Source organism: Camelus dromedarius, chromosome 12 (genome assembly GCF_036321535.1).
Source record: "Camelus dromedarius isolate mCamDro1 chromosome 12, mCamDro1.pat, whole genome shotgun sequence".
Classification (NCBI taxonomy): domain Eukaryota; kingdom Metazoa; phylum Chordata; class Mammalia; order Artiodactyla; family Camelidae; genus Camelus; species Camelus dromedarius.
The window spans coordinates 10,838,751-10,852,717 of record NC_087447.1 but is presented as its reverse complement, the minus strand read 5'-3'; the positions used below and the strand labels follow the sequence as shown (position 1 = coordinate 10,852,717).

At 40.7% G+C, this 13,967-nt stretch overlaps 2 protein-coding genes and 2 non-coding genes across 4 annotated transcripts; 3 read left to right on the top strand and 1 right to left on the bottom strand.

The window, feature by feature from the left end:
• The first annotated feature begins 295 nt into the window (after positions 1 to 295).
• TRNAA-UGC (transfer RNA alanine (anticodon UGC)) lies at positions 296 to 367 on the top strand. The gene has a single exon. It is a non-coding gene; the product is annotated as a tRNA-Ala (tRNA).
• A 1,079-nt stretch (positions 368 to 1,446) lies between these two features.
• On the top strand, positions 1,447 to 2,382 carry LOC105094910 (olfactory receptor 4D10). Its single transcript, XM_010987013.3, has one exon. The coding sequence runs from the start codon at positions 1,447 to 1,449 to the stop codon at positions 2,380 to 2,382; it is 936 nt and encodes a 311-aa protein (XP_010985315.3).
• A 5,545-nt stretch (positions 2,383 to 7,927) lies between these two features.
• Positions 7,928 to 8,000, bottom strand: TRNAV-AAC (transfer RNA valine (anticodon AAC)). The gene has a single exon. It is a non-coding gene; the product is annotated as a tRNA-Val (tRNA).
• A 1,152-nt stretch (positions 8,001 to 9,152) lies between these two features.
• Positions 9,153 to 10,088, top strand: LOC105094958 (olfactory receptor 4D11). The gene has a single exon (XM_010987070.3). It carries the CDS (start codon positions 9,153 to 9,155, stop codon positions 10,086 to 10,088), a length of 936 nt encoding a protein of 311 aa, XP_010985372.3.
• The last annotated feature ends 3,879 nt before the right edge of the window (positions 10,089 to 13,967 follow it).

Genomic DNA, 13,967 nt, shown 5'->3' with positions numbered 1-13,967 from the left:
TTTCTTTGAGATTTGGATTTACACATTGTTTCAACCTGCTTTCCAACAGCAAATTTAAAGTTTTTTAAATAACTAAGCAAATAATTTCATTAGTGTAGTCACAATAAGTCACCTGCATGAAATAATAGGACACAATTTTAAGAAATTTGACATAAAACAGCCAAGAGCAAGGAAACTGACTCAAAGCACAGAACATTGTAATAAGAAACAGGCAACATCTTTTTTTGGCAAGACAATAACCTCTTGAAGTCAATAGAATACTTGCTAATATGAGTACTAAACTTGTAGGGAAGGTGAGGGTATAGCTCAGTGGTAGAGTGAAGGCCTTGCATGCCTAAGGTCCTGGGTTCAATCCCCAGTACCTCCATTTTATAAAAAATGAATAACCTAATTACCTCCCCCACAAAAAAATGAAAAAATAATAAATAAATGAATAAATAATAAATTTACATAAATAAACTTGTACACAATAAGTCCACAATTGTTGGAGTCATGTCTTACTTATCTTTGAATACAGAGATATGATTTGAATACAAAAAAATGCTCCAACAAGCTCCTGACATCAATAAATTCGTATGAAATTAAAAATAATAAAATTTTAAAACTGAAATAAATTAATTAAATAAAATAAGCTATGTAAGTATCACCACTTAACACAAATGCTTATTTTTTCCAAAAAATAGTTTTTTCCCTTTATTTTATTTAATTTTATATTTTTTTTATTGAAGTATAGTCAGTTTACACTGTTACATCAATTTCTGGCGTACAGCACAATGCTTCAGTCATACAGGAACATATATATATTTATTTTCATATTATTTTTCACCATAAGTTACTACAAGATATTAAATATAGTTCCCTGTGCTATACAGTATAAACTTGTTTATGTATTTTATATACATTATTTAGTATCTGCAAATCTAGAATTCCCAGTTTATTCCTTCCCACCTTCCTCCCCACCCCTGGTAACCGTAACTTTATTTCTATGTCTGTGAGTCTGTTTCTGTTTTGCAAACAAGTTCCTTTGTCTTTTTTTTTTAGGTTCCACATATAAGTGATATCATATGGTATTTTTCTTTCTCTTTCTGGCTTACTTCACTTAGAATGGCAATCTCCAGGTCCATCCATGTTGCTGCAAATGGCATGATTTTATCATTTTTAAGGCTGAGTAGTATTCCATTGTATAAATGTACTATAGCTTCTTTATTCAGTCATCTGTCAATAGACACAAAAGTTAGTTTTATAGGAAAAGAATTATTGAATGATTTTGCCTGTGATTTTTTGATTTGATCACTAAACAGATTGTAATCTTAAAAATCTGGACAACTCAACAAATTGCAACCACTACCACCACATGGGAAACATTCTGATTTGCATTCATAGCACTTAAGAAGAAAATGCACGTTCGTATGAAATAGCTTGAAAGGAGAAAAAGAAGAAGATTCAATGGAGCTGGGAAACTGCTCCAGGGTAAAAGAATTTGTTTTCCTTGGCCTAACCCAGAATCAAGAACTGAGTTTGGTCTTATTTCTTTTCCTACTTTTGGTGTATGTGACCACTCTGCTGGGAAACCTCCTCATCATGGTCACCGTGACCTGTGACTCTCGCCTTCACACCCCCATGTATTTTTTGCTCCGTAATTTGTCTATTGCCGATATCTGCTTTTCCTCCATCACAGCTCCTAAGGTTCTGGTGGACCTTCTGCGACAGAGAAAGACCATCTCCTTCAATGGCTGCTTCGCCCAGATGTTTTTCTTCCATCTTATTGGAGGGGTGGATGTATTTTCTCTGTCACTGATGGCCTTAGATCGGTATGTGGCCATCTCTAAGCCCCTGCACTATGTGACCATCATGAATAGAGGCTGCTGCATTGGGTTAATAGTGGCCTCCTGGGTGGGGGGCTTTGTCCACTCCATTGTGCAGATTTCCCTGTTGCTCCCACTCCCCTTCTGTGGACCCAATGTTCTTGACACCTTCTACTGTGATGTCCCCCAGGTCCTCAAACTCGCCTGCACTGACATTTTTATGCTTGAGCTGCTGATGATTTCCAACAATGGACTGCTCACCACACTGTGGTTTCTCCTCCTCCTGGTGTCCTATATGGTCATATTATTATTACTGAGGTCTCAAGCAGGGGAGGGCAGGAGGAAAGCCATCTCCACCTGCACAGCCCACATCACAGTGGTGACCCTGCACTTTGTGCCCTGCATCTACATCTATGCCCGGCCCTTCACTGCCCTCCCCACTGATAAGGCCATCTCTGTCACCTTCACTGTCATCTCCCCTCTGCTCAACCCCTTGATCTACACTCTGAGGAACCAGGAGATGAAGTCAGCCATGAGGAGACTGAAGGGAAGACTCGTGCCTTCTGACAGGGTATAGACCACCAGCTCACTCTGTCTCACCACCTTGGAAAATGTTGCTACATCAAATAAACTATATTTACTAAAGGATTTCTGATAAATTTTTATGTTTCTACTAAGATATACATGACTTACAAATTCAACAATGATGTAAAATAATGGATTTCATGTTATCAAAAAGTGGAGAAATCAAATAGTTTGCCAGAGAAGAGTTGCTTTTGCAATACAGCCTTGGAAGAAAAACAAATTTTTTTAATGGAAACCAAATACGCTCAGACAATTTTATCACATTGGATAGTTCCAGAGTTTTTTTTTTTTTTTTCAGCTCTGTGGACTTACAATTGACACACAAAAATGGCATGTATTTAAGGTGTACAACTTGATGTTTTGATATACATGTATACTGTGAGGTGGTCTTTGGGGGGAAATGAGTTAAGGTGGGATCTCTCTTGTCATTTATTACAACTGCATGAGCATCTACACTTGTCTAAATAAAATTTTCAATTTAAAAGCAGCAAATATATACATATATATATCCAGACATCCCCACTACATTCCTACACTGTTGACAGGGAGAGAACTGAAACATATCATAAAATAAAGCGGTTTGGGCATTTGGATTCTATAAGGTCTTTCACAAAGTAATCACATCTTAATGAAGTAAACACGTTCAGATTATATTCCTCCTCTGGCTCTATGATTTGAATAAGTTAAGTAACTATTATCTGAAGAGTCTTCCACCTGAAGCCCATGCTCCAGCGGTTGAGAGCAGGTGCCTTGAAGTCAGCACGGCTTGAATGAGAATGTGGACCTCCCCAACACTGAGTTCTGTGAAGGTCCTTACTCTGACCTTCCCCTGAAGCCCTGGCCCACTGGCCACCCTCCACTGCTCTCCCTCAGCGCCCCGGCCTTGGCTCCAGCACAGTACGCAGGACTCTGTCTCCAATTCCTTGCTCTCTTTCTCCCTGTAGGATTGTGCTTTATTTATTGTTTTAACCCCAGCACCTGGTACAGCCAGTGGAACATAGAAAACACTCATAAAACATGTTCGATTTAAAAAGTCAGTGAATAACTATTGCCTCTCACTCATTTTTTGCTACTCAAATCACTGGAGAATACGGTTAAGAAAACAATGCATTAGTTTTCCTTCTCTGATAACATGACTCAGTAAAAGGGACATAAACCTATCAAGCTGCTTCAGAATATGCATATTCATTCAAAAGGATTAGAATGAAGAGGAAAACATTATTCAACGTATCAATTTGGCTTTTATTTGCTTAATTATAATTATTTAGAATTGCTAGGCAATGGGTTTCTTTTCCTCTATTTCTAGAGGTGGATTATAGATCTTAAAATTTTTGAAATTAGAAAAATGTCCATGTCATGGCACAAATCTCAGTTCACACATCAGACATGCAAAGGCCCTGAGGTGAGGGTGTGCCCAGACCACCCAAGAAACAGCAAGGAGGTCTTTGTAATTAGACAAGAGGAAGCAAAGAGAAGAGAGGGAGTACTGGAGGTCAGAGAGATAACTGGGCCACAGGACCAGGTTGTTAGGATCTTTCAGACCATCATAAGGATTCCGACTTTCACATTAAGTAAGATGGGCTTTGAAGGGCTTTGAAAAGTAGAAGAATTATGCATGTTTTAAGACTTGCAGGGGGAGGATGTAGCTCAGTGGTAGAGTGCATGCTTAGCATACACAAGGTCCTGGGTTCAATCCCCAGTACCTCCTTTTTAAAAATTATCATCATCATCATCATCATCATCATCATCATCATCATCATCATTATTATTATTTAAAATAAATAAACCTAATTATCCCCCACAAAAAAATTTTGAAGAAAAATAAATGTTAAAAAAAAAAAAAGAACTGCAGGAGCTACAGTCGTGAATAGACTAAAGAGGGGTAAGGAAAAAAACAAGGAGACCAGTCAAGGCGGGGTCACAGTAGAAGTAAGGAAGGCATGACTTAGGGTAGTAAGGGCGGAGGTGGTGAGAATCTTGAAAACCTTTGAAGGTTGAGCAAGTGGGATTTGCTGAGGGAGCCAGCGTGGATTCCTCGCTGCAAGTGTTTCCTATGAGAACCCCATCATCCGCTTTGATCATCAGCCCACCGAGATCTCCTTCAAGCTCACCTGCGTACCTCTTCCGATCCAAAGGTTCCTTCCAATACTCATGGGTCACACTTCAAAATCTCCCCGCAGGGATGAAGCTGCCTATGGAAGTTGTTCACAATACCTAAGAATAGACATTTATTTCCCAAGAGGAAAATTACCAAAGGGAAACATCGGGGTAAGGGGGCATCCTGGATAAGCTGGCCCAACAGGACTCTTGCTGAAGGCAGACCAGGGCGATTAGACATGGCCTGGGGGATGGCACCTGAGGCACCTGCTGAGATGTGGAAGGTGGTCAGCATGGAGGCTGGAGAATTCTGGCTAAAGTGACTTTGCAGGGGTTTTGCTAAAATTGGACAATGCCGAGACAAACATGGAGGTCCAAAAGTCAAGGCCTCGTTAAAAAATTCAGGGGAGGCTCAACATTGGTTGATTGGAAAAGGAGAGAAGCTTTATCACTGCTAGAAAATTGTAGACCCTAGACAGTGTGTGTTCCTAAGTGCATGTGCCAGAGTAGCCTGTTAATTACTCCCACTGAAACAACTTCTCCATCAGCAGAATTTTTCCAGAGCCACTTCCAACTATATTCCCCCTGATAATTCCCACACTAGTGTTGGGATTAAGGAACTGGTAAATATGATGGGGCCCTGGGAATCAGTATGAAGAACCAAGATAATATGATTCCCTGAGTCTGCCCTTTTCCACATAAGGGTGGAAGAAAGCCATTGAAATCACTGCCTGCAAAGGGATATTTGACAGAATATTCCAAAGCTGAATGATTCCTGGGAACATTATATATGATGCTGGAGTCCTGGAAATAAGTTTGGAGATCTTAGGTAAGAGATACGACTCTCAGTATGTACGTCTGTGGTGTCTGGATGCTTATGCGTAAGAGTGAGAAAATAAGAGTGAGGAAAACTGAAATCTAGATGTAATTGTTAATATTTATAGATATATTTTGACTGCAAATAATGTAATGAGTACCCAAGATGCTGCATTCCAGGATGAGCCTTCAGTGACAGACAGCATAGACAGGAAATATTAGCAAGGAAGACATTGCGAAACAAAAGTCATAAAAATAAGTCCAGTTAGGAATTGAGAAAAGGCAGCTTTTGTTTTCTGGCACCCCTGAAATTATACAAAAAAGAGATTTTTCTGATTGCTCTAGACGGACCTCCTCAGACTGAAATCTTCAGATCTGATGCTAAATTCAAAACTAGAGAAAAAAATATAATTTTTCAAACCCTCCAAAAAAATTGAAAGACTAATACAATGAACGTCTACATACTCTACCTTAGATTTACCAAAAAGAAAAAAAAAAAGGTACAGCAATGATTTTTTTCCTGTCTTTCCACGCCTATATGTTTGCATCTTTCCATTCCAGCCAAACTTCCCATTCCCAAGCTGCTTTCATATATTCATGGGGGTCCCCTGAAGCCAGAGCTCCCTTTCCATCCCTTCCCATCTGCCCCAGATGTGAACGTCACCTCCTCACGCAGGATTCTCTGATCCTCTTAATGAGAACTCATCCTCTCCTCACACACAACTCTTCATCTGTCCTTGGGTGGTCCCCACCACTCCCATATTGCTATTACGTTTGAATCCATTTTCTGTTGGTTTGGGGTTATATTCCTTTCTCTCAAATAACCTAGAACTCGGCCAAGTTTCCATCAATACTTGCTAAATAATTAGGTGGATTCAAAATAGCAGAAAAACAGCAGAATCTGGACGATGTTGTCTGAATGACCAAAGGCAGTTTGTGAACATGGGACCTATTCCTTTCCGATGAAGGGGTCTGACTTGGGGCCCAGGGTAACTTCCAACCTCCGGTGTAGGTCATGGTCTGTTATGTACAAGGGCGGCCCTATGGAAGGCCTTTGTAACTAGGATGGATTCCCTCAATCTCTCTACTAACTAAGTGGAGCTGGCGTTTTCGAGTGATCATTTCCTCTCTCTTTAAACTAGTCAGGATTGATAACAGCTTCCATTTAGTTCCATACATTCCATTTACTAATAAGCCTCCAATGTTGACGTTACTCAGCAGAGTTGTAGTCACAGCAGAAAACCTGTGTGCCGAGACAGCTGCATGTGTTAACTCACTGGGTCCTCATAGCATCCCTGGGAGGTGGGTGTGATGATCCCCACCCCATGGATGAAGAAGTGGAGGCTCGGGGAGGTCTCTCACTCACCCAAATCGCACAGTGGCAGGACTTGCGCCCGGGTGGTTCTCACTGCAGAGACCACGCATTAGATATCCTGGTCTGCTCAGATGATGTCACACAAGAAACCAAAACAAGCAGGCACCTTGTTTCTCAGGGCCACACGGTCCCCATCTTCTGGGCTGCTCTGGGTTACCACTGAAAGATAAATATCTTCTGGTTTTTGTTTTAAACAGAGGTACTGGGGATTGAGCCTAGGACCTTGTGCATCTAAGCATGTGCTCTATACCACTGAGCTGTGCCCTCCCCCCACCAAGAGAAATATTTTCCATTTTCCTCAAAACAGGAGGTTTTGATGAAGTTGTAGAGTACACGTTCTGGGAAATATTCAGCTCCTCCAAAAGACTGTCAGGATATTTAAAGAAGTTGTGTGTCTGTGAGAGTTACTAACCCAGCGTTTTTCTTGAAGGTGACACAATCATTGCGGATGAAGCGATGTTCTGAGTACTGATGCTTTACATAGATTACTTCATTGCATCCTCACAAGGAAGCCTGAGGCCAAAGGGGTGAAGTCACTTGCCCGTGTTTGCACAACTGGTAAGTGTCCAGCTGGGATCTGAACAGGCTGTGTGAGCCAGAGTCCCCCAGGTCCCTGCCACATGCTGCGGTACCTCTCAGTGGCTTTTTAAGTTTTCCATACTAAGCAGGCTTTGGACAAAACTGCAAACGGAGGAATAGGACTTGAAGGGGAAGTGAGCTGAGGGAAAAGAAGTATCTTCATTTGAACTGAAAAAATAAACCCCAAAATGAGGAGGGAAGTGACTTTAACCTTTCTTTTGTTTCTGATTATAGTAAGAAAAGGGAGATAAACTGCAAAGAAAGAAATTAAGATCCATTTTAAGGATTCGCACACACACACACAAAAAAAAGATAGGACTTCAAAAGCCATAATATTATATGGTAAGAGTACGTTTAACATTTTAAGAAACTGCCAAACTTTTTAAGGGCTATTGGACCATTTTATGATCCCACCAGAGTTCCAGTTCCTCCACATTTTTGCCTGCTCTTCATAGAGCTGTCTTTTTCATTTTAGCCGTTCTAATCAGTGTGTGCTCCTATCTTGCTGTGGTTGTCATTTACATTTCCCCAGTGATAAATGACGGTGAGCATCTTTTCACATGCTTATTTGCTATCCCTACATCTTCTCCTTGAGGTGTCTGTTCAAACCATTTGTCCTTTTTTTATATATATAATTTATTTATTTGGGGGGGTAGTGATTTATTTTTAATGGAGGTACTGGGGATCGAACCCAGGACCTCGTGCATGTTAAGTACGTGCTCTACCACTGAGCTATACCCTCCTCCCTGATCCTTTATCTTTTCATTGAGTTTTTTTTTTCTTATTATTGAATTCTTTAAGAGTGACAGCCATTCTACTCCTGGATACTTGCCCAAATGAAATGAAAACATGTGTCCACATGAAGACCTGTGCACAAATGTTTACAGACGCTTTGTGTGTAAGAACCCAAAACTAGAAACAACCCAAACATTCAACAAGTGAGTGGATAAGCAAACTGGTATATCCGTACGATAAAGAGGAACAAATCTTGTCCTACACCACAACATGGATAATTTTTATAAGTGAAAGAAGTCAAACAAAAAGAGAGTACATATTGTAGGATTCCCATTCATAGACAATTCCAGAAATACAGACTAATGTATAGTGACAGAAAGCAAGCAGCTCCGTGGTTGCCTGAAGAAGGAGGGCAGAGGGGACAGATTATGAAGGGTCAGGAGGACACTCTGGGGTGATAAATACATCACCTGTCTTAACTACAGTGATGATGCCATGGGAATATGCTTATGTCAAAACCTATCAAAGTATCCACTTCAAGTGCAGGAGTCTATGTGTCAATGACAGCTCAAAAAAATTTTTAAGAAATAAATCAGAGAGACGAACAGAAGCTCTGATTACACTTTCATTTCTATTGCTGTTATTTCAACAGCCAGTGGTTTTGGTACATAAAGTAGTTTAAAGTGAAGACAGAAACAAAGAAATCCCATTAAGGAAGACTAGAGCAATAGAGAGGAATTTTATGGCGGTAAGATTTTCTTATTTTCCATAGGATTAAATTTGTGGTTTTAAAAAAGAAAGGAGTGCTTTTGTAGAATTCAGTCCAAAGAAAACCATTCTGCAGCGAGTGGTTCTTAAACCATTTAAATGCGGCACCCAGTCTGTCTGAACTTAGAACTTATATATTTAGAACATTATTTTATGCATTTTCTAAAATATTTATAATTTACAGAAGAAAGAATTGTTAAATGCACGCTGTGTAATAAGATACCACTTTGCACATGATAGCAATACTTCCAGCTCTTCAGTGGTGATAATACTTCATTAGTTTTTAGACCTAACATCTGGCTCTATAAACCTGAATCTATAAGGGAGAGTAAACGCTTTGTGAAACAACATTTTTAATTTTTTCCAACTACAGAGGAAGAGAATATGATTCAATGGAGCTGGGAAATGGCACCAGAGTAAAAGAATTTATATTCCTGGGACTTACTCAGTCCCCAGACCTAAGCTTGCTCTTATTTCTTGTTTTGTGTTTTGTGTACATGACGACTCTTCTGGGAAACCTCCTCATCATGGTCACCGTGACCTGTGAGTCTCGCCTTCACACCCCCATGTACTTCCTGCTCTGCAATCTAGCCATCCTGGACATCTGCTTCTCCTCCATCACTGCTCCCAAGGTCCTAGTAGACCTCCTGACCAAGATAAAGACCATATCATACACAAGCTGCATGATGCAGATGTTTTTCTTCCACCTCCTCGGTGGGGCAGATATTTTTTCCCTCTCTGTCATGGCCTTTGACCGCTACATGGCCATCTCCAAGCCCCTGCACTACGTGACCATCATGAGCAGAGGGCGATGCACTGCCCTCATTGTGGCCTCCTGGGTGGGGGGCTTTGTCCACTCCATCGTGCAGATTTCCCTGTTGCTCCCACTCCCCTTCTGTGGTCCCAATATTCTTGACACGTTCTACTGTGATGTCCCCCAGGTCCTCAAACTCACCTGCACTGACACCTTTGCCCTTGAGCTGCTGATGATTTCCAACAACGGCTTGGTCACAACCCTGTGGTTTATCTTCTTGCTTGTGTCCTACACAGTCATCCTCATGATGCTGAGGTCCCAGACAGGGGAGGGCAGGAAGAAAGCCATCTCCACCTGCACCTCCCACATCACGGTGGTGACCCTGCACTTTGTGCCCTGCATCTACGTCTATGCCCGGCCCTTCACCGCCCTCCCCACGGATAAGGCCATCTCTGTCACCTTCACTGTCATCTCCCCTCTGCTCAATCCTATGATCTACACCCTGAGGAACCAGGAGATGAAATCAGCCATGAGGAGACTGAGGGGAAGACTCGTGCATTCCATAGTGGGATAGAGTAAGACTCTCCAACCTCTTCATCAGCAAAGACTCCTTTCATTGTTCTTTCCACAGAGTCATATTTATTTACCCAAATATATTGTCAATAGACCAGCTACACGTACTAGGTAACAATTTATTTTTCATTTTAATATGTTACTGATAACCCAAACTATTGATAAGCATGAGTATCTAATGTGATAGAACTGAGCTGATTGATGTATTTCCACTCAAAGACCAAAGTAATGATGTGTCAAACATGAAAACTATATGGCAGGTGTAGAGACTGACTGAATCCAGCCCCTTTTTCAAGAGGTCAGTAAATAGAAGACTAAAGATAAAGTGATTTGCTCAAGATCTTGCATCGAGTTAGTTACAAAGACAAGTCTTCAGATAATTAATTGCTCTTCTACCATATAAATGTAATTTATTACATTACTGGGCCTGTCCACGCCAAACTGCAATCTTCTTCTAGAAAGATCTCATGATCAGTGCCTCTGAAGTACACAAATATGAGTACATCACAGATTAAGAAAGTTTTTCTGCTTTGGTAAACTTCATATGGTCTTATGACCTATTAAGAACCTCAAAGGGACATAATTGAGGTCCCCCCACCCCCGCCAGATTCCTATCAGGAATGAAGAAGCTTGGGAAGATTTCCCATAATGGCCTCAAAGGATTTATCTCATGCGGAACTAGACATGCCAGATTCACATCCTCATGTTAAGTTTAGACAAAGGCAGACAACCTCAGGGATCCTACACAAAGAACCATCAGTCACATTATCCAAGAACTGGTTTTCAGCTGCAGTCTTAGTGCAAATCTCAGATTGGCTTCCACTGAGGATTTACATTCTTCCCACTGGAGACAGAGAAGGTGTTAGAGAAGATAAACTCTAACCAGTCTGTCTGTTTTTCCATTTGTTAGTGAAGAGGCAGTACAGGTGAGTGTTTTTTGTCTGGAACAACATGATTAAAAAAGTAAAGTAAAAAGTGAAACATTGTGGTTGAAAGCTCTAACTTCAGAGTCATACAGACCTGGGTCCAAACCCTACCTCTGTCCTCCACCAACTGTGGTATCTTGAGTTATTTTAACTCTTAACAGATCACAGTTCACCTACACAAATGTACTTATACTGTCCGTCTCATGGAGTTATTGTGAGGGATAGAAAAAGATGGTATATATGAAACACACAATGTCTGGCAGAGAATAAATGCTCAAAGGCAAATGGAGAAATTTTTTTAATCGAAGTATAGTCAGTTTACAATGTTATGTTGGTTTCTGGTGTACTGCCTAGTGACTCATATATATATATATATATATGTATGTGTGTGTATATATATATATGTATGTATATATATACACACACACACACACACACACTCCTTTTCATATTCTTTTTCATTATAGTCTGTTACAAGGTATTGAATTTAGCTCCCTGGGCTCTACAAGTTATCTATTTTATATATAGTAGTTAGTATCTGTAAACCCCAGACTCCCAATTTATCCTTCCACTGACCCCATCTTCCCCTTTGGTAACCATACTTTGTTCTCTGTGTCTATGAGTCTGTTTCTGTTTTGTAAAGTAGTTCATTTGTGTCATTTTTTATAGTCCATGTGTAAGTGATATATGGTATTTTTCTTTCTCTTTCTAGCTTATTTCACTTAGTATGACAATCTCCAGGTCATCCATGTTGCTGCAAATAGCATTATTTTATTCTTTTTTATGGCTGAGTAGTATTCCATTTGTATATATACTCAGGTAGCTCTGGTCTCTGGACTTCCTAAGCTTTTCTTTATGAACTTGCCTATGAAAAAATGCATACCACAAATCACCTTATGAACCATTTCATGCAAATATGTCCTTTCTTTTACTTTCTGTCTCTTTTGACTCACTCAGATCATAGTTTTATCACTATGTCAGAACTTGATGGCACCGAAGACCTATGGAGTCTGAATACTGCATCTCAGAAGCATAATCCCATGAAGGCAGGAACTCAGGAACCCCAGCCACAACACTGTCCCTGATACTTCCTCAAACTATATCTAAATACGCAATATAATCTTATTCAATAATTCAGAAGAAAGGGAAAGCAATTGCATCTCATTACACAAAGATATATTTTTTTATCTGGATGACATAAAATCACAAGCTGGGCTGCATTTTTCTCATTTAAATCAGTTTTTACTATTTTTTAAGCTCTGCTGCAAAGAGTCATAGAAAATTCAACAGACTCTGGGCACATAGATAGCTTTAAAACTACCCTTTCCTACTTTACTCCCCTGAATCAAACATTTTCATGATAAGCATCTCTGGGTACTCATGGACCACATAACACAAAAAAAAATTCTGAAGTAATTAAATTGATGAGTATCAAGAACTGCCACCATGCTTCCTCCTTAGGTTCTAAGTGAGCCACGGATCCCTGAGATGCAGAGGAAAATAATTACATAGGGACAATGTACATGTCATATTAAACAGAAATTGTATGTATAAATCTACACCATCCAGTCTCTGAGAGCTACCTTGACAGTAGCCACAGAGGTTTGATTTTTCTATTGTTACCCTCTTACTTTAGTTTCACTCCCCCGGCTGATTGCAAGCAAAGCAGTTCTGATAAGGAGGGAAACTGCACAGTCCATAGGGTGGTTTAACACGACACTTTCTACCTCAGCCAAGGGGGCTAAGGCACTGTCTCATGCGGTTCCTCTAGAGAAAGAGAAAAGGCTATGTCCTGGATGTGCACTTAGTGTCTCTGCGCGTACCTGTGAGATGGGGCAGAGAAGAGATGAGGGAGGGGGAGAGAGACGGAGGAGGAGCGCTTGGCGACTTTTTAATGACTCCCACAAGAGCACCATTGAATTGGCCACTCAGCTTCCACATTCATTCCCAGCAATATTCCCTTTGCTAATTCCTTTATTAGGCTTGTGGCTGAGGGACCAATAGAGGTGGCCAAGGTACCGTAAGGCAACGTGGAAGAGTCAGAATGATGTGATTCCCTGAGGCTGCCTTTTCCCACCTGAAGGAAAAACGTAACAAAATCACTACCCTTAAGGTAGGCAGTCCACTACACAGAATTTCCCCAGAACCTACTCCTTCTGAGATGCAGTTGGAGCATCATAAAAGGATCGATTTTTCACCTGGAGACTGAGTCCGTTGGTGCTGGTATGTGTGAACTTCCGAAACTGAAAAGCTCTTTGTGTTGATGTTTTAGAAACCCTGCAAGCGTATAGAACGTTCCTATTGAAACCAAAGCTCTTAACGAAGCAAAGCAGTAGTTTTTCACTATTAGGAAGAGGGGACTTGAGTCTTGCAAAACAGAAGAAGGTCAGTTGGCCCCAGGGGAGGTGATGCATTTTACTTGGTAGGATGTTGAGGTTTGAACTGTTCTGAAGGTACTTGAGAAAATGCGAATATCCCCAGCTCTCAGGAGGTTGACTGCTTTGGAGAAACAGCACTTAAAGAGAACAGTTCCTGAATTCAGTATATGCAGTCTGGCCAGCTTTGCTTCTTGGCTAGAGTGGAATTTGAGGGGCTTTGAGCAAGGTGTTTTAATGGCTAGCTTATCTGTGCCCTCATGTGCTACTGAATATGAATAATGCTCCTAAAACTTTTAGGAATTCAATCAAGAGTAGAGGCTGTTCAGTATTGGGAAAGAGGAAACAGACGTGGGAGACCTGGCAGAGATTCAACTCAGTGGAGAGAACAGAGCAGCATTCTTAGTAGGAACCTGGGGTGTGCAGGTAACCCTCAGTTTGTGGGCTCTGTCCAAGGTGTTTGATAAGCTTGTTTCCAAAGGGTGGTTCCCTTTTGGGTGATTTCTAAGAAAGCCTCATGATCCTACTTCTGACTTTGCAAAAACACATAAAACTGTATTCCTTTATCCAGTCTCCCCT